The following is a 22941-nucleotide window of genomic DNA, read 5'->3' as shown; positions in this document are numbered from 1 at the left end:
GAAACCTCGGCATTCCGCAATGAAAGTTAGACTTTGTTTCTTTTACACTACAATGATGACAAACAAGCTTACGGCCCATCTGATGGTAAATGGTTACCGTAGCCTATGGACGCCTGAAACACCAGGGGTGTCACATGCGCGTTGCCGACCCTTAAGAAACCTTAATATACCCTTCTTGAAAAACCCCATGCTGTAGTCTCGTGAGAAATCCTCGGCAGGTAGTTCATTCCACAATGAAAATGTACGCGGGAGGAAGCTCTTCTGGAACCGCACTGAAAAACTATGTAAAGTTAATTTGATGTGACGATCGCAGTAGTGCAGTATATCTAGAGTTTTAATGGTCGTGGGTTCAATCAGATCAATCAACAGGTATTTTTATTCAGGAATCATTGTATCGGCTTAGGGTATATTCATGCTCTAATATTATAAATTCGCATGTATGTATGTCTGTTTGTTAATATTGTGTTATTATTATTATTAATTGATGCTAGCTAACCAGTACAAATTCATCCGGTTCATAGTTTCATTGTTTTATATCATTATAGTATTATTTGACGACCTCGTTGGTCTAGAGGTGTAGCACACCGCCTTACTTCCGATGGTCTCGGGTTCGATACCTCGCACGGCATAAACATTTGTATTCATAAGTATGATTATGTGTGTCGGTCTGGATGTTTTCTATGTATAATATATATGTATTTATGAAAAAAAATCTAACACTCACTACTAGCTATGTCACACTGTTAGGTTTACTGGTAGAAATATCTTTTAGAGATAAGTCAACAGTTGCTCACTTTGTATATAATTAAGTTTACTACTGTATTTAAAAGCGCAATAATCAATATCTATACTAATATTATAAGGCTGGAGAGTTTGTGTGTCTGTTTGTTTGAACGGGAGAAAAAATAAACAAGAACTACTGGAAAAAATATTTTTGTCTTGTATAGTTCATTTATCGAGGAAGGCTTTAAGCTATATAACATTACGCTACAACCATTAGCTGTAATGAAAAAAATGACAGTACAGAATAGACGAATTCATAGATGACAACATATCAAGTAAATAATTAGTTTATTAGCATACAACGTTATAATTTAATTTTCACATTGCTTTCTTGATTTAATTAATTGATTTTAGAAATATGAAAGCGTAGCGGTTTTTGTATTGATTGCCGCATGCATTCTTATGTAAAATGTGAATACTATAACTATCAGATGACAATTGTAAGTAGCTTTGACGTAGTCTAGTCTTTTGAGTAGTCATGCTAACTAAAATGTCCAGACTTGTAGCGGCGTGGTGGGCCGGGTCATTGGGCTCCCTAAAATATGGTCGAGCGCAGTGATGGCTGGCTCATCCGTCATACTCGTGAACGGGTGCTGCTTGTAGGGACTGGTCTGCTCTAATCACTATGACTGATTTCCTCTTATTAATTGTTTAACCAGTTGGTTATATATTCAATATTTTTTCTATTTGAGTATTTAATTGAATTAGTGCTAATTGGTGGTTTGTATTCACACACTTAAACTTAAAAATGTAAAGTAATAATAAAATTATTTAAAAGAGCAACACGTAAGTTTCTTGCTCGTTCTTCTTGTGATGAGACAGCTTTCCGAACGAGCGGTAGATTAAAAAATGTAATGACTATTCAAAAGTGCTTCAATGTAAGTTTATTTGAATAAATGATTTTCTATTCTATTCTATTCTATTACAAAATGTGGGGAAATGAAATACGCGGGTGAGCTAGTATAATGTACATAGAATACACCCAGATCCATACAAACAATCGTTCTCATAAGTATTCGATTATACTCGAGTAAAATTCTAGATTGTAAAAGAATTGATTTATATCCGTACTACCCACACTAACATGGATATGGAATGTGCGGGTGAGCTAGTATAATGTATATAGAATACACCCAGATCGATACAAACAGTCGTTCTCATAAGTTCAATTATACTCGACTAAAATCCTAGATTGAAAAAAGAATTGATTTATGTCCGTACTACCCACACTAACATGGATTAGCAATAATTTTACCGTAAATATTAAGAATGTACCTTCGTATTATTGAAGTAAACAGAAGACGAAGGTTTCCTACACGAAAATCCACTTATCGTTAGAGGAAATATCCCGCCAAAAAATAATAGGGCTCGCCATTTTGTTTATACAGTTGACAAGAGGAATATGGATATTTTTTTATGATGGATTAACATTTGATGTAGTCATACATATTTAAGTGTTTATTTGTATGGAACTGTATGGGAAACTAACTGACATGTGATGGTAAATTCAAATTCAAAATATCTTTATTCATGTAGGTCTATTACAGACTCTGTGTTTGCAATATTGACCATGGTGGTCGAGCGGTTTAACATATTATTATCACCTTTCTTCTCGCACTATACAAAACAAATAATCATAATTTTGCAATCATTTGTAACAATGAATATGGTTATTTGTATTTGGATTAACATTTGAAGTAGTGTAAAGTGTAGTCATACATATTTAAGTGTTTATTTGTATGGAACTGTATGGGAAACTAGCTGACGTGATGGTAAATTCAAATTCAAAATATCTTTATTCATGTAGATCTATTACAGACTCTCATGATATGTCAAATCTACCGTCAGTTTGGATTTCGAGATGAGAACTGATAAAAAACTCAGCTTGAATTCTTTTCAAATAAATATTGTACATGTTTACAATAATACAGATTCATTTTTAAATCCAAATTTGGGAGAATAGATACCATTAGCATATATTATTGTAATAGCAAATGGTCTAATCAGTGTTCGTAAGACGAACAGACCAGTTCTAACAAGTAGGACCCGTTCACGAGTATGACGGATGAGCCAGCCATAATTGTACTCGACAATATTAGAGGGCGCACATTGACCCGGCCCACCACGCCGCCACAAGTTTGAACGTAAATGGTAACTATCGCCTGTATCCATGAACAATGAGAAACCAGTGCTTAGTACTGGCATCTCATGGGGGGAAGGGTATTGTCAGTAATGTGGACTAATGATCACATTGCTAGCAATGTATCATGTCAGATCGACCTCCACGCGGTACCCCCTGGAAACCATCGTGATACATTCCCTGTGAATTTGTCACGTTGGGCTAACTGATCTGACTTCATGTTCATCCTGTCATCCTCCACTGGTGCCCCGCCAGCGTAAACCGTTAGCGCAGGCGGGTGCACCATTCCATTATCATCCTTTAAAAAAAAAACTGGCATCTCATAGTTCTCTCATCATATTTCATTATAATTTGTTAATAACATTATATGACACGCCATCTATTACTTCATTAACAAAGGAATTTGAACAATTATTTTTAAAGTATTGAAAAATTTCGCTAAATTAATTAATGTCTCATTTTAAATATCTGTTAACTTTCGCACACATTACCATACACACCTACAAAGAGACAGTTTTCATATTGTCATAATTTTAGGTATTTATTGTAATTAAATAAATGAAACAAAGAATACAATATAAAACATAATAATATATTTAATTTATGCACTTTTTAATAGTACTAGAATGCTTATATTTATAATCGTATGTTCATTCAGAAAGCTGTCTCATCACAAGAAGAACGTTAAATTAAATAATTAAAAGGTAAAAGGTAAAGTCATAGAAGATAATAAATTATAAATAAATAATAATTACATCATACTTTCTAACCAACCAGTCTGAAATGTAATACCCTATATTAGGCTTGGACCCCATGTACAGCGTTCTTAACCGTATTCTTCGTTTAAATTAAAAAATATTAATAATATACTTAAAGATAAAAAAGATACATAATAATCTCTTATTTAGAAATTTCTCATTTTGTACAATATTGTGCATACCGTGTTCTACTTCATATCAGCCACGGTCTGAGTGAATCTGCCATGGGCAACTAATGGGCGGCTGACTAAGATATAAATCTCCGATTTCCTATGCTGAGATTTGGCTAAATTACTTGAAGCCAAAACCTTAATATATAAGATTTCACATTGTTTCTATTCAGTCTGATTATATTATTAAACTATCAACCGTTAGCTGTCAAAGTGACCTTAACGCGGGAGGGGGGGGTGGAGTCGGGGGGGGAAGGGCATTGTTAGTAATGTGAACTGATGATCATACTAGCAATATACTGTTGTCTGTTGTCATCGTGATAAATTCTTCGTGAATTTGTCACGATGGGCTAACTGGCCTGACCTCATACTCATCTTATCATCCTCCACTGGTGCCCCGCTAACGTAAACCGTAAGTAGTAAGCGCAGGAGGCTGCACCATTCCATAATCACCCATAAAAAAATGTACTGTTGTAATATTTATGAGGGTAAATAAAATGTCATATATATGTGGGTGCATAAATAATAAATTCAGTCGAACTTGCATTTTAGTCACAACATGTACCATGTCAAGTTGACCTCCATGTGGTTCCCCCTGGAAACCATTGTGACAAATTCTGACTGACCTGACTTCATGATGATTTTATCATCCTCCATTGGTACCCCGCCAGCGTAAACCATTAGTGCAGGCGGGTACTCCATTCCATTAACATCCATAAAAAAATGACATTAACGCTCCATCTGTGAGACCAATTACAGGACTTCTCACGGAAGGGGTTTTGGGCCCATTGTTAGGGCCCACAGATGGGGCTGGATGGATAGTGTTAGAGTCCAATAATTGGCTCCTTCGCAGATGAGAGGTTAACTTTCGTAGCATCCCCTCCAATCGATCCCCCGTCTAATTGCAACGGGAATCGAGATTATGACGGCCTGAGCCAAGGTTCGAACCCCTAGAGGTGCCTGCAGACTAAAGTAGTACCCGTCAGGCGGGAGTTGTCCTTCAGCCGCTCCGTAAGTTCTTCCGTTGGTTTGGAGTGCTATCTGCACTCGCCTCCTATAGTCCGAATACTACTTATTAACTTACTAATACTTAATACTACTAGTGATCACACATCTTCTCTGCCCCTTGTGACCATAGATTTAACAAATACACCAAGCTCCTATAGTCCTAATAAAGTACCTATTAATAGTAGTAAAAAGTTGAAAAAATATGTAAAATTATATAAATTTATTAGAAAATCAGAAAATTTTGTGAAAAGTCATAAAAAATGTTTAAAATCAATTATAACTAGAAAGCAAAAAATTGACTTATCAAAAGAATTAAATAATTGTAAAGAAAAATTATATAATAAAGATTTAGAGATAGATGAATTATCACAAAAAATTAAACTATTAGAGATCTCGTTGTCCGATTTATCTTTGAAATACGAATCAGCTAAGAACGAAATACATGAATATTCTGATCAATTGGATAATTTAATAAAATTAGGTTCTGAATGTTGGGCCGTAAAGGGGATGGACGAAAGGCGTGTGCATGTGGCAGAAATGCGAATATTAAGAGGGATGTGTAGGGTTGCCAGGAATGACAGAATAAAGAATATGTATATGCGAGGAAGTTTGAAAGTTGCGCCGGTTATAGAAAAGTTGCGAGGTAACAGATTGAGCTGGTATGGGCATGTTATGCGGAGGAATGAGGACCATGTCTTATGGAAAATGTATAATATGAATGTGGATGGATGTAAAGGGAGGGGACGCCCTAAGAAAAGATGGATTGTGTTAAAGATGATATGAATAAAAGAAGAGTATGTTTAGATATGACGACCGATAGAGAGCAGTGGAAGAGAATGACATACTGCGCCGACCCCAAATAATGGGATAAAGACAAGGCAATGATGAACTACAACATGGAGCGTTTTGCTTCTTAGTAGTATTATAATCTTCTGTAATAAAATGATAAGAATAAATATCGATCAGTCACTATCAATCACTGCTTACACCTGACAATAATAATCATTATTATCTGGACCTGGACATTTGAACCTGGACAACAGTGCCATCTAGTCCCAAGCTAAGCAGAGCTTATATCATTGGTACTAGATAAGTGACACAAATACTTACATTATTTTTTTAAATAGATACATAAAAAACGCTAAGACCGATACTAACAATCATACTCTTGAATAGAAATGTTTGTATTGTACCATGAATCAAACCCGCGACGATTTAAATAAGACGGTGTACCAAACCGCTAGACCAACGAGGCCATCTCACAATACTGTTAAAATTTTTGTTGGTATATACATCTGTATCGTTCCACTCAATATTTATCAAATACTTTGTTTGTACTAATTTCATGTATTAACAAATAAACATTTTCCTAATAATTATGAAGGTAAATACTGGAATTTATTCCTTTTTCGTGATTGTATGTAAGCAACGTACTAAAATATGTAAATTTGACCTATAAACGCGTCCAAATACGCCTAATTGCTGAATAAATACTTTCCTCCAATCTTTCCCGAATTAGAAACCCACTTAGTAGGGGACCTTTAATAGCTACCTAATTTTCAAACAGGAAGATGTAAAGATATTTATAAAATTAACTGTACCGACAAACGTTGTTTTACCTTAAAATAAAAATAAAATTAGGGGTTGACTACCCCTAACATTTAGGGGGATGAAAAATAGATGTTGGCCGATTCTCAGACCTACTCAATACGCTCACAAAATTTCATGAGAATCGGTCAAGCCGTTTCGGAGGAGTATGGGAACGAAAACTGTGACACGAGAATTTTATATATAAGATGTATTGATTAATGATTTAACAGTTGTTTTGAGTATATTTAAGGATTACCCATAATTATACTCAAAACAACTATTAAATCATATTTACTGAGCAAAGCCTATTACTCACTAAACGATTACTTGAATGACGAGCGTGCATGGCAATAGTTGTTCCTGCACGGGATTTTCATTTAATGTTAGACATAGACACCTATATAAATATACATTGTAAATAAACTGACTTTTAAAATAAGCAATTCGATTAAGTTTCTTGCTAGTTTTTCTCAATTGGATCTATATACTGAACTGGACGGTAGGGAAAAAAATATAATATAAATAATTTGAAAAAAGTGAGAATTGAGTGCTTGGGAGTTTTGAAATACTAATTTTTTGTCACGTCAACGTCCTCTGTCGAGTCTATGAACTTCTAGGGGTACATAAAATACATACATACATACATAAAAATTGTGAATAAATATAGTAACGATAACAAAGGTCAATTTACACAATGCTATGTGGAGCTATGTAGAGTTTGGGTACTAAACAACTGATATCAATGCTTAAATTAATTTGTGAATACATAAAATACATAGAAAACATCCAGACCTATATACTAATCAATATAATTGTTTATACGGTGCGAAGAATCGAACCCTCGACCATCGTAAGTAGAGCTCAACCACCGAGGTTGTGAGATATTATACATATATGACGTATCTGCACACTTTCATAAATTTCAGCAATTATTATGGTTAAAGTTAATAACAATATATATTCTCGTCTATCACAAATGTTTAATCAGATTCTCATGTCAAACTCATGTACATACCAATATATATATATATATATCGAATTGCATTAGGGTCGCTTGAGTATATAAAGCTGACAAACAAACTCAATTGAGTGAGTATATTTAGATGATATTGATTAAATAATTCGTCAAAATCAGTTTTTTTTAAAGAACCTACAATTGAACTATTGCTTCCTGTACCAACAAATAAGAAAACCATTTTGCAAATTCTACAATTGCTTCATTCTCTAAATTACATTGCTTATAAATACTTAATCAATCAAATCTAAATATACATATTTGTCTATGTAGGTCTATCGAGACATTATTATTATAAAAAGTCAAATATCCTCTACTTGGAACGTAGATAGAGCTGAAAAGAATTGACATAAAAACATCTTTTACTCTTTTAAAATGAGAATAAATCTATTTATAATAATAAATAATAAAACGTAAGTGTAAGGTGAATAGAGTGATTACCAGTATAAGCTATTAAATTAAAGTCACTAAACAAACAATAATTAATATGCAGCCATAACTAAAACAAAAAACTTCATTTAGCGCCATCTAGCGGCAAGTAGTTGTTTGCTCATTAGCCATGCTTTTTAATTTGTTCTGTAATACTCGTCACCTTGTTTTCTTAATAACATAAATATTTACATAAAATTAGTAGCTGTGTAAATATATGTTTAGGTTCAATGAAAAGCAAATCAATTACTTTTTATTTATTAATACAGATGTAACATTTATAATAATCTACTTTCATTATAATATCATTAGCTTTGGCAAAAACAGCAGTCATTAAAAATATCATTACAGTTATTTATCACATTACATAGGTAAATATTCGAACATATAAAAATTATAAACTATTATAGTAATCATTACATAGTACAAATCAAAGTCGCTGTCGCTGTCTGTCCGTCCCTACATAGGGAAATCTTTAATACTACCCAACGGATTTTAATGCGGTTTTTTTTTAATAGATAGAGTGATTCAAGCGGAAGGTTTACATGTATAATACCTGTACACCCGTCCGAAGCCGGAGCGAGTAGCTAGTATAGTATAAATCAAAATCGCTGTCGCTGTCTGTCCGTTCCTATGTATGCTTAAATCTTTAAAACTAATTCTACTACGGATTTTATACTTACTTACTACGGATTTTGAAGCGGTTTTTTTAATAGATAGAGTGATTCAAGAGGAAGGTTTATATGTATAATAAATGTACGAGTGTACATGTATTATACATATAAACCTTGTGCGAAGCCGGGGCGAGTAACTAGTGAATTATATGTCTTACATCGCATTCCTTATTAAATTCTCTCATTATTATAGTGACGTTTGACTACAATCATGGCTTCATCGACTACAATTCCTTTCATTTATTTTACAATAAAAAAAATATATTTAATACGTCTTATAGTTAACACTATTAACTGCCACAGTAAATTAAGTCTTTAAATAATAAACATAGAATCTATTATCAATAAATTCGGCAATTTTTGTTTTGAAAAAATGTCTTTTATTACAAAACAAAGAGAATTATTTTCTTTTTTTATCCTAAAACATCAACACTTTTGTATACTGCAGTCGTTTTTGTCACTTCAGTCGTATTTTCCGCATCTGTGTACATTGAAATTGTACTTTCAGTTGTACTATCCGAAGCTTCATTTTTGAGTGTCTCATTATCTATTAGTATATCTTCTTTATCGTCATCAAGCATTTCTCTCTCTCTCTCTGTATCAAGTTCTAATCTCGTTCTATCTCCAGGATTATGTACGTTTAATTTTTCAATAAATTCTTCTATATCCTCTTTGGAGACCATAGAGCTATTGTCGACAGTATCAAAACCAACCAGTCGTTCCTTGAGGAAGTTGCCACCGAAATTTTCGAAGATCAACTGATCGTTTTCAATGTTATCCTCGCAACACCGACGGAAGAAGAGATTCACAACTGGACGGTCTTGTATACAACTTAAAACCACAAATAGCACCAAAGTTACCAGAACACAAAACGTCAATATCCGCCACCACATTTTATTAACATACCAATATATTTAACTGTTGTATAAAACGGTTAGTTCAATTTTAAACTGTTATTGGTCGCGAGCGTTCAAATGGCCCGATGATATGGAACTAACGAGAACGTAATAAGGAAAACGCAATAAAAAATCCTATCGACGTAGCCTCCTAATGAGTCTCTGATTGTTTTGTCAGGCTTTGACGGTTCAAATTGACTGGCGATTTTTTATCGCGAGTTTAATTGGTTTAAAGATAAGTGAGTGCAGTTAAACTCGCTGTGTATATTTTTGTCAATAGATCTTTTATGGGAATGGGTAAAAAATTTACATTAAGGTTGGTTAATCTTTGGTATAAATATTAATTTATGTAATTGTTATTTCCTTTCTGTGAGAGGAACAATAGGGTTTTCATTTTTCATTCATTATGATATCAAAGGCTATACTTGAATTACCTTTCAATAAATTTAAAATTTAATTAGAGAATCTTTGTCCAGCAGTGGACTTATTCCGGGCTGAAATGATGATGATGATGATAAATTTAAAACATCAGTTAAATCATATTTGTTTAGTAAAGCCTATTACTCAGTAAAAGATTATTTAAATGACAAACGTGTATGGCAATAGTAGTTCATACATGGGATCTTTTATCGCAAGGTTAATTGTTTTAACAATAAATAAGTGTAGTTTAATTAAAACTTAAAACTTTGTAGAATTACTGCCTATTACTAAACGATCACTTAAATGCCAAACGTACATGGCAATAATTAACATTTTCATTTAATGTTAGGCATAGACACCTATACAATATGAATACACATAATGTAAATATTCTGGCTTTAAAAAAAATAACAAGAACTTCAGTTGACTTGCCAGTTTTTCTCATTTGAAACTGTATACTGAACTGGATGGTAGGGAAAAATATAACTACAAAAACTTACGTTCATGAGCGGCTACAATGTCCTACATAAATAAATTAGTTTTGATTTTTAATGGATGATAATGGAATGGTGCACCCGCCTGCGCTAATGGTCTACGCTGGTGGAGCACCAGTTGAGGATGAGATATGATAAGATGTGCATGAGTTCTGGTCATGCTCATCGTGACAAATTCACCTGGTTTTTTTTTAATTTGGTTATGATTTCCAGGTCGAGCCGCGTGGATATCAACCAAACATGGTACACTGCTAGTAATAGGGTCAACAGTACACATTGCTAACGAATTGCAAGCCGATGAGTATAATATGACGGCCTCGGTGGTCTAGCGGTCTAGCACACCGCTTAACGACCGATGGTCGCGGGTTCGATTCCTCGCACGGCACAAACATTTGTATTCATGAGTATGATTGTTTGTATCGGTCTGAGTATTTTCTATGTATAATATGTATACATATATTTACGAAAAAACAATTATCTATGTATTTGTATCAGTTATCTAGTACCCATAACAAAAGCTTTAGCTAGCTTAACTTGGATCTAGATGGCACTGTGTGAATTGTCCTGAGATTATTATTATTATAATAGAAACACAATACTTTAAGCACAAGATTAAAAAGCACAAACGCAGAGACAAACAGAGAATCAACAACAGCAACAATCATCAATTGACCAACAGACAAAAATTCTAACATGGCTGAAACTATGAATTTTGGATTATATTAAATTGATAAAATCTACCAATAATATTTTTTCTTCTAATTATGTTCAATTGACGGCTTCGATGGTCTAGTGGTTTAGCACACCGCTTTACTTCCGATAGTCGCGGGTTCGATTCCTCGTACGGCACAAACATTTGTATTCATGAGTATGATTGTTTGTATCGGTCTGGGTATTTTCTATGTATACTATGTATGTATTTACGAAAAAAAAATGTATTTGTTATATAGACCCATAACATAAGCTTTAGCTTGCTTAACTTGGGTCTAGATGGCGCTGTGTGAATTGTCCTGGAATCTATATTTTTGTTGTATATTATATTACTTAATATATACAACCCATAATCTAGTGGTTCCTATACCAGCTTATACCGAAGGAAATAAAAAATCTAGGCATGCTATTTTTTTTTTAATTTATAACCTGACACTTTCCCCGCTGATAGAAACATCAGTAACAAACCAAATTAGCCCGAGAGACGGCGGTACGCGTCCCCCATCATCCCCATCCCACGTTCAATACATACACCGAACAAAATATAACTCATTTGATTCCCTTATATACAATAATTAAAGAAATTTTAACCCTCCTATAAAATTGTTTCGCCAAAGTCGCCGCTAGATGGAGCTGTACGATATTTAAAACTCGATATGTTTTCGTTTTGCACAAACCATGAATTCGTAAAGGAAAACTGAGTCGTCGTGTTACGTTCACCACATACAGTCCATACGGACGTGTAGACAAACAATTTTTTTACCCGTCAGTACTTTTGTTAGTATTTAGTCGGGCATCTAATTCAATGTAAAGTCCATTTTATTTCTAGTTTCGAATTATTGAACTGACTGGTCTAATAATGCCAAATTTCACGGGTAGTTACTGAATACAGTACATTAATATTATTATAAACAAATATACCTTTGAACAAATATAAATATAATATTATATTAAATATTATTATAAACATTTAAATTACTTTCATTTTCAATTTCAAATACTTTCAATAAATTTAATTCAATCTCAATAATGTTAAAAACCCGAAAGTTTGTAAGTATGGATGTTTGTTACTCTCACGCAAAAACTGTTGAACGGATTTTGATGAAACTTTACAGTAACATATGTAGCTTATATATCAGAATAACATATAGGCTATAAATTTCACGCGAGTGAAACCGCGGGGTACAGCTAGTGCATATCTAAAATAATATAATGGATTTTGTAAAACTAGATTAATATATATATATATATATATATATATATATATATATATATATATTTTATATAACTTTAATGCACAAAATATATTCGATATATATGACTGTAAAACACACTGTTCACATAGGACATACAATAAACGTGAGTGGAGCAATTTCAGTGCCTTTATGGATGTAAGAAAATGATTATTTTATGTTTATTTTTAATTATCTACATGGTCAATTAAGTTTTTTATATTGTAATATTGTTGAAAAACAATGAATAAAAATATTTTTTTCTTTCTTTAAAATTTCATCAAAATCCGTTCAGTAGTTTTTGCGTGAAAGAGTAACAAACATCCTCCATACTCACAAACCTTCACGTTCATAACATTAATAAGATATTCATACTTCAAACATCTATAAAAAAGCATTATAAGATATTGAGATCTATTCGTCAATAACATAACTTAAACAAAATAGCAAAATTTTGGTCAACCCCTGACAATTTTTTCACATTTCTCTTTTCCTGCTCGGCTCCATGTGATGCAATTTCATTTAAATCGATCCAGACAGACAGACAAAGTTACTTTCGCATTAGTAAGGATATAGTGTTGTACTCCATTGCACAGAGTATCGTCTGCCCGAGATACTCGTAACACTAGTATCTGTAAACCGAAACATACGCAATACTATTCCACGTCAGACATACCGACCGATACAACCATATTAGTTCCTATACAGACGAGATACACTTTTATATAAGCAAATTATATATTAATAATCGCTATAATACACTAGCTGTGCCTGCGGTTTCATCCGCGTTAAATATCAATATAAAACATAGCCTGTGTTATTCTGATGCCTAAACTATATTACTGTAAAGTTTTATGAAAATCCATTTAGTAGTTTTTGCGTGAAAGAGTACCAAACGTCCATACTTACAAACTTTCGCATTTATAATATCTAGCTTTTACCCGCGGCTTCGCTCGCGTTAATTTATCCCCTTAGGGGAGGAATTTATCAAAATCCTTTCTTAGGGGGTGCCTACGTCATAGTAGCAAAGTCTCAGCCCGATCGGTTTTTTTTTATTAATTTTATTTGTTTCTCTACTGTTTTTATTCTTGAGGGTAGGCAACGCGCACGTGACACCCCTGGTGTTTTAGGCATCCATAGGCTACAGAAACCATTTACCATCAGTTCAGGTGGCAAACAAGCATACGGTCCGTATGCTTGTTTACCACCATATTTGCCAATATAAAAAGAAAATAATTTGTAGTACAAATTGTAAAGGATTTGTATTTTCCCGCCATAAATCACTTGAGAATGTCAAATTTAAAATTCGAATGATCTGTATTCTTTTAAAGTTATATAAAACAACTGTTTGTACCCGCGACTTCGTCCGCGTGGAATTTAACTTTATTTTTCCAAAATAAGAGCAGCCTAAGTTACTCTTTATTACATCAGCTACCTGCCAATAAAAGTCCCGTCAAAATAAGTCCAGCCATTTCAGAGATTAGCCAGAACAAATAGACAGATAAAAATGGTAAAACATGTTATTTTAGTGTATGTATATTAATATTACCTTATATTAATATTCATATATACATAGTACAGAAAGGGTTATTTCAATATTACAAACAGACACTCCAATTTTATTTATATGTATAGATGTAGCAAAGTGGTTGCGTAAACTTATAAGTAACAACACCTAACGTCTTAGATAGAGTGCAAAAGATTTAAGTATCACTATCACAATAACAAATATACTCAACAGCAACTTTTAGTCGCCCATCTACAACACCTATGCCCAACAATGCACTGCAAATGGTTTAAGTATATTATGAATTATCACAATTTTAAAAATACTCAACATCAACTTTTAGTCGCCCATCTACAACACCTAAGCCCAACAATGCACTGCAAATGGTTTAAGTATATTATGAATTATCACAATTTTAAAAATACTCAACATCAACTTTTAGTCGCCCATCTACAACACCTAAGCCCAACAATGCAGTGCAAATAGTTTAAGTACATTACGAATTATCACAATTTTAAAAATACTCAACATCAACTTTTAGTCGCCCATCTACAACACCTATGCCCAACAATACACTGCAAATGGTTTAAGTATATTATGAATTATCACAATTTTAAAAATACTCAACATCAACTTTTAGTCGCCCATCTACAACACCTATGCCCAACAATACACTGCAAATGGTTTAAGTATATTATGAATTATCACAATTTTAAAAATACTCAACATCAACTTTTAGTCGCCCATCTACAACACCTATGCCCAACAATACACTGCAAATGGTTTAAGTATATTATGAATTATCACAATTTTAAAAATACTCAACATCAACTTTTAGTCGCCTATCTACAACACCTAAGCCCAACAATACACTGCAAATGGTTTAAGTATATTATGAATTATCACAATTTTAAAAACACTCAACATCAACTTTTAGTCGCCCATCTACAACACCTAAGCCCAACAATGCATTGCAAATGGTTTAAGTATATTATCACAATTTTAAAAATAATCCCAGCAACTTTTAGTCGCCCGTCTGCAACACCTAAGCCATTGTCGTCTTCACTATAGAGTCGGAATAAATGAAGCATGGCCTGTGGTTATAATGGCAATTTGTATGCAGATGTGACTCCATGCGCCATATTTTGCCCTGAGATATTTATCTGGAGACCATTGCGAATATTAAGTTGAGTATTGATTAAACATACTATTTATCTAGGCTGGAAGTGTCCTGTGATACTTTTATGTCTACTACTAGACGTCTAGTGATCGAAAGTCTTTGTATATTTGTATACATTTATATATAACTATTTGTTCCTGCGATTTGGTACGCGATGAATTTAACTTTATTTCTCTAAAATAAAAGTAGCCTAAGTTACTCCTTATTACAGCAGTTACCTGCCAATAAAAGTCCCGTCAAAATCGGTCCAGCCATTTCAGAGATTAGCCGGAACAAACTAACAGACAAACAAACTAAAATTATAAAAAAATTAGCTGTTCCCGCGACTTCGTCCGCGTGGTTTTTAACTTTATTTTTCTAAAATATAAGTAGACTAAGTTACTCTTTATTAGATCAGCTACCTGCCTATAAAAGTCCCGTCAAAACGGTCCAGCCATTTCAGAGATTAGCCGGAACAAACTGACTTACTGACAAAAATTAGAAAAAAAGTTTCTTTTGGTATATGCACCGAATTCATATTCATATGCATGTACCTAGTAAAAACGGTTATTTCAATATTACAAACAGACACTCCAATTTTATTTATATATATAGATATAAGTGTATGTAATTAGCGTATTTATTATATGAAAAAGTAGATCAATTCTATTAATGTATGTATGTATTTACGTATATTTTTTATTATTATAATTGAAATTAAATGAAATGAAATGATATTTATTCAGTAGAAGAAAAAACTAAAACACACATTAAACAAACAAAAAATAGAATAACAAACAGTGCGACAATTACAAAAAAAACAGTACACAAATTACGTGTGCGCATGTACATAATTATCCCATCAAAAACATAAATGTGAAATGATAGCCGAGTTTAATATTATGATATATGCCTTGATTGTTGACTTCTACGACAAAAGAGGTGAGATCTAAATGGGTGTCAAGTTCAATGGTATGTCCTGAAATGTATTTATAACAATATATAATATCATTTCTTCTTATAACTTAGGATAATATACTGTATATGTAATGGAACACATATTTATCTCGCAAGTCTCAATATATGAACCAAATTTGATAGGTTTATGTGAAAGAGTTTTTAAGTTATGAGGGGGTCAAAAGTGGCTCCAAATGGTTCGTGTAAATATACACACGGTGCTGCAGGCCAGTTACTTGAAACTCGGCTTGACATGTCTAGATATTAGTCGTATTCACGTATCTATGCACATTCCTTTGTTTGACTGGTAGAGAATGCTATTTCCTTAAGCTAAAACTAAAATACCATGATCCTCTGAATGAATGGCGGTCCTCCACAGTGCGGTTTTCTACAAATTGTTCTTTTTGCCACGCACAACCACATTGTGGAATCACCTTCCAGCAATGGTATTTACGAACCGATACGATATTAAAATCTTCAAGAAGAGAGCTTACTCCTTTTTAAAAGGCCGACAACATACTTGCAATTCCCCTGGTGTTGCGGGTGCTCATGGGCGGCGGTAATTACTTACCATCAGGTGAGCCGCTCGTTTGTCCCCTGTGCTATAAAAAAAAATAATAAAACCCTAAAAAACCATCACCTATATATAATCTAAATATATATAACTCAAAGGTGACTGACATAGCGATCTATCAACGCACAGCCCAAACCACTGGATGGATCGGGCTGAAATTTGGCTAAGAAAGGATTGTGATTAATTCTACCCTCAAGGGGATGAAAATTTTGTATGAAACTTGGTCAAGTTTAAAACCGGTCGGGCTGAGACTTTGCATGCATAAAGCTACTATGACGTAGGCATCCCCCAAGAAAGGATTTTGATAAATTCCACCCCTAAGGGGATAAATTAACGCGAGCGAAGCCTCGGGTAAAAGCTAGTAAACTATAAGTCTATAAGGCAACAATTATACTTAATTCCTTCCTCAAAACATCCCCATATTTATCCCATCGAACTTTACCTTCCCTAACTGACCTTAACTCGATCTGCTCTTCCATTTATCTCATGATCTTGTTTAGGATATTGGTTATCGGATACATTATCCACTTTCCCAATATCTACAGATAAAACAGATTGTTACAATTTCTTCGATACATTTTTCTCTATTTAGGATATAGATATTTTTTTTATATTTATTTCATATTGACTTCTTGCCGCGACTTCGTCTCTATGATTATTGTTGCGGGTAATTAATACGATGTTGTTGGTCGAGACGATGTATATTACAGATGATGATAAACTGACAATGTGTACATAGAAATAATGATCTTATATACTAAATAACAATAGGAAAATGTAAGGGGGTGGGGTGACACAGTTTAGACACAGCAGTGCTTAGTAGACAATATTGAATTTGTCTTACTAGACATTATTAAATGCAATTATTATTTTGATGTATCTAGGTGACTGTGTCCCATAATTATCAATTGATATAAAAATTTAAAATATCTTTATTCATGTAGGTCTATTACTGACTCTTATGATATATCAAATCTACCGACAGTTCGGAATGATTTCGAGATGAGAAGAACTGACAGGAACCTCAGCTCGTATTATTTTCAAATATGGTTGTACATGTTTACTATACTACAGATTAATTTTTAAGTTCAAATTTGGTAAAGTAGAGTGACCAAGAACACTTGCTATTGCAAAAGCAAATAGTCTAATCAGTGTTCGTAACCCGAACAGGCCAGTCACAAGCAGCGCCCGTTTACGAGTATGACGGAAGAGTCAGCCATCATTGCACTGAACCATATTAAAGGGAACACATCGACCCGGCCCACCACGTCGCCACAAGTTTGAACTTTATAGCGAGCATGACTGCTTCAAGTTACTCCACTGCGTCATTTACATATATCTAGTATATCTGTCTGTCTGTTACCTTTTAACAACTAAACGGCTGAACAGATCGCTATGAAATTTGACGTGTAGACAGATTGTGTCATGAGGATGTACGTACATTATCCTTAATCTAAAAAAAACAGTAAGTCCCGGATAACAGCTTATCATTGGTGAAAAAAAATATCTTAACTGTGGTTAGAATATGTTTTTATTTATTCCAACCTAGCTTCCCACCCCGACTTCGCACGGGAGCATTACAAATCTTTTAAATTTTCATATTTTCTGCGCATGTATGCTCTAATTTTTTCTGTACTGTAATCCGCATGAATTATATATATAAACCTTCTTCTTAAGTCACTCTACCTATTGCTGAAAACTGCATTAAAATCTGTTGCGTAGTTTAAAAGATCCAAGCGAAAAGCGACTTCATTTTATACTATACTAGCTGTCCCGGCAAACGTTATTTTACCTAAAAATAAAATTTAGGGGTGGACTACCCCTAACATTTAGGGGGACGAAAAATAGATGTTGGTCGATTCTCAGACCTACTCAATACGCTCACAAAATTTCATGAGAATCTGTGACACGAGAATTTTATATATAAGACAAAGATACATATTTAATGTAAAATCTTTTTATATGTTTTTTATAGCTATGAGAATTAATATTTTTTGCAATCATGTACAAGTTCGTTTGAAAATAATAAGAGCTGAGTTTCTTGTAAGTTCTTCTCATCTCGAAATCATTCCGAGTTGACGGTAAATTTGACTTATCATGTCTGAAATAGACCTACATGATAAAAGATATTTTTATTTCATTTGATTATTATCTACGACTATTTTTTATACAACTAGTGTGGCAAAAGAATATATCACAGACAGCTTTACCTTAGGTATAATTTACCAGATTACTTTCCTTTTTTACCTCGTATAGGTTTTCTTACACATATCATATTAGAAAATATATAAGCCTCTATCAAATATATCTTCCATACATAATTTAGATATTAGACAGGAAATAAGATATCTAGATCCGTCTGGATAGAGATGTAGGCAATATCGATACATTTAGGTATCGTGTACTTATATGATCTGTATTTACATTTAAACAAAAACTTAAGAAATTTAAAATGAAATGATATTTATTCAGTAGAAGAAAAAACTAAAACACACATTAAACAAACAAACAAAAAAGCAAAACAAACAGAAACAAAATTACAAAAAAAAAATAGTATACAAATTACCGTGTGTGTGTGCATGTGTATGCCTGTCGAAGTATCTGCTGAATAAGTCCGTGCTCAGCATAATGCTGCAACGGCTGGAGCGCTGCAACGCTGTTTTTCAGCACAAGACCTGGGTTGTTTTCTATTAGGAATTTTAAAATTAATTTCTAATAGGAAATCAAATTTCCACTGTATAACTGTCCGTACTGTTTTGTTTTATCTATGTATTTTCATTTCCATATATTATCATAGCATACACTAACATCTTATCAGAAGCACCAACAGCGCACGTTCACGCAGCCAGCAGTAGGTAACACTATTTATATATATTAAATTAATTTCTACAAGGTCCCACTGAAATACAGCGTTTCAGACGGTGCACTTTCATAATTAATAAAAGAAAAATAAACAAAAATTATAACAAATAGATACAGAAAAATAATATATAATATATATACATATGCGAATATATAAAAATACTAATATACCCATATAAAATATATAAGTTTATGGATTACATATAAATAAAATAAACTACATATATAAATGTTCATAGAATCTCATGGAGTTATATCTGGATAGAAGTTTGGCTGAATACTATTAAAGAATAATAAAGGACATGCGAGCGCAGGACCGATCGTCGTGGAGATCTTTGGGGGAGGCCTATGTCCAGCAGTGGACCTCTTCCGGGCTGAGATGATAATGATGATGAAAGGACATCCAATAAATAAGAAATAATGAAGTCCACTTGAAGTACAAGTGTAGTATTTATTATGCAGCACGCATTATCAGTGTGACTGAGGCGACACCTAAGTAGTTTATCCTTGGTATTTGCATACAAATCGATTTTCTTCCTTAAGTGGATACAGTCGGCAACAAAAATACCTAACCGTTCGTATAATCCGTAGTAGTGATGTGACGTTATATTTAGAAGTAAAATAAAAATATTTACTACCATAAAATCGATTATTTTTCTATAACTCTATTATTAGGGCCTCTTTATCTCTATGGATGATTTTAATTGTTTCTAACTCATAACTTTTGTTTTTGAAAAATTGGAAAAGGACGAATACCCAAAAAATAATCGACTTTTTGGAATATTAAAGTCAAGTACAAAAAATACGTATAGTCGATATTATTTTCACATCCCTAATCGGTAATTTATTGGTAAAACATTATTGTGAAAGAAAGACGGTACACAGTTGCCAGTATATATGTATATCTATTACAAAAACAACATTAAATTTGGTACACCTCATGACGATCTCAGCGGTCTAGCTGTTTTGCACACCGCTTTACTTCCGATGGTCGCGGGTTCGATTTCTCGCACTGTACAAATGTTTGTATTCATGGGTATGATTGTTTGTATCGCTCTGGGTATATATATATTATGTTTTTACAAAAAAATGTATGTATAAATAAAAAAATAATAAAAATAATGTTTTTACAATAAAATATGCATTTATATCAGTTGTCTAGTACCCATAACACAAGCTCTACTTAGCGTGGGACTAGATGGCGCTGTGTGAATTGTCCTGCAGTTATTATTATATTAACGACAGTTACCACTTCCCATCCTATTGAAACGTCAACGTGTCTGCAACTCAAATTACATAAAAAAATCATCAGCATTTCTAATTCTTGGTAAATTCAATTCCTCCTACCCCTATAGTGGATGAAAAGGATCTAACATTACCTTTTGAAGTACAGAACCCAAAAGAATAATATACTACGAAGATCCTAAGACCCTAATAATATTACGGCCATAAATAATACGTCTCTAATCCATATCAAAAAGGGCCACATACAATAACCAACATGCTAGGGTTGCCACAAATATTTGCGGACATTTTTTTTTATATAAAATCTTATATGACCTTCTTTTCTGACTACTCTAATGCTGCTCGCCGCGCTGGGCTTTACAGCTTCATCGGACGATACGGGGTGAGAGCAGATGAGACCCCAAACCCGCGGAAGGACTTATGGAAAAGCTAAAGGTCAAGTCCTGCCTGAAGGATACGACTTTAGTCTGAGGGCACCACTAAGGGTTCGAACCTCGGCTCAGGCCGTCGTAATTTCGATCCCCGTCTAAATTGGACGGGGGATCAATCAGACACGGATATAAGACATATCGTTTTGTATGAATCTCAATTGTGATATCTAAATTTGTGGCAAACAAAAAACGATTTGAATCTTGAAAAAAACATGAAAAAACTATTTATAGTTCCTCTCATAGAAAGTATTGTAACTATTACATAAATTCATATGTAAATGTAAAAATATCATAATTACAATACTTACAATTACAATATTGCAATCTTGGTATATGCACAATATACAATATTATCTTATCTGTACATCCTGAAACTTAATACAGGCCCAAAGAGTCGAGAGAGACCCCTATTCACTGGCCAATCCGTTGTCAAAAACGACGTGAAGAAAACGGAAGCAACCAACTCGACGACCTACCATAAATGTACCTGCCGAAGAAAGACAAGGAGAGTCGACCCCAAATGATATGGGAATTAGCTAGACAGAGCTCTCTCTCTGTCTAGCTAATTCCCATATCAAAAAATATTGTATATGTTTCTAACAATCTATACATATAAATAAAATTGGAGTGTCTGTCTGTAATATTGAAATAATCATTTTTTACTACGTGCATATGAATACATATACGGTACATATACCAAAAAAAAATTTTTTAAAATTTTTATCTCTGAAATGGCTGGACCGATTTTGACGGGAGTTTTTTTGACAGGTAGTTGATGTATATATATGATAAGGAGTAACTTAGACTACTTTTATTTTAGAAAAATAAAGTTAAATTCCACGCTGACGAAGTCTTGAGTACAGCTAATACCAAATATAAAAATAACATAAATACAATACTTACAATTACAATCTTGCAATCTTGGTATATGCACAATCTATATCTACGTATAAATAAAATTAGAGTGTCTGTTTGTTATATTGAAATAACCGTTTTTTTACTACATGCATATGAATATACTAATCTCTGAAATGGCTGGACCGATTTTGACGGGACTCATTTTGGCAGTAGCTGATGTAATAAGGAGTAACTTATTACTTGTATTTTAGAAATCTTATTTTATGTTAGAAAAATAAAATTAAATTCCACGCGGACGAATTCGCGAGTACAGGTAATAATAAAATTCGCTAAACTAAATAGTGGCAACCCTAGTAACACGTAGGCATAGATAACAAATTTCCTTTGATATTTCTTCACTAATCAATGTTAGCTGTTAGATCCGATATAATTAGTAAGACCCGTCAAGTAATGCTGTACCTGAGATGAGATATATAATCATCGTTCATTTAATGCCTGCTCTTGATAAGGGATGCTTCAGATCAAATAATAAAAATATAGCCATTATGTTACCATTCTAAATCTATACATATAAATAAAGTTGGTGTGTCTGTTTGCAATATTGACATAACCGTTTTTTACTACATGCATATGAATATATATACAAAAATTAAATTAAATTCCACGCGGACGAGTACAGCTTTTTAAATGATTATTATATTAAATGATAAAAATATAGACTTTATGTTACCATGCTAAATCTATACATATAAATAAAATTGGAGTGTCTGTTTGTAATATTTAAATAATAGTTTTTTACTACATGCATCTAAATATATTGATATAACTCATAGGTGACTGATATAGTGATCTATCAACGCACAGCCCAAACCACTGGACGGATCGGGCTGAAATTTGGCATGCAGGTAGATGTTATAACGTAGGCATCCGCTAAGAAAGGATTTTGATTAATTCTACCCCCAAGGGGATGAAAGTTTGTATGAAACTTCGTCAATTTTAAACCGATCGGGCTGAGACTTTGCTTGCAT

At 33.3% G+C, this 22941-nt stretch overlaps 1 protein-coding gene across 1 annotated transcript; it reads right to left on the bottom strand.

Moving 5' to 3' along the window:
* Nucleotides 1-8980: 8980 nt before the first annotated feature.
* LOC131849972 (uncharacterized) lies at nucleotides 8981-9540 on the bottom strand. Its single transcript, XM_059200111.1, has one exon. The coding sequence runs from the start codon at nucleotides 9458-9460 to the stop codon at nucleotides 8981-8983; it is 480 nt and encodes a 159-aa protein (XP_059056094.1). The 5' UTR covers nucleotides 9461-9540.
* Between the last annotated feature and the right edge of the window lie 13401 nt (nucleotides 9541-22941).

Source organism: Achroia grisella, unplaced genomic scaffold (genome assembly GCF_030625045.1).
Source record: "Achroia grisella isolate CSIRO2021 unplaced genomic scaffold, CSIRO_AGI_Agris_v1 utg669, whole genome shotgun sequence".
In the NCBI taxonomy this organism is placed as follows: Eukaryota; Metazoa; Arthropoda; class Insecta; order Lepidoptera; family Pyralidae; genus Achroia; species Achroia grisella.
Note: the sequence above shows the minus strand (reverse complement) of the source record. Positions and strands in the feature narration are given on the sequence as shown.

Coding starts and splice junctions, on each gene's coding strand:
- LOC131849972 (XM_059200111.1), bottom strand. CDS start 9,460: ATGTGGTGGCGGATATTGACGTTTTGTGTTCTGGTAACTTTGGTGCTA.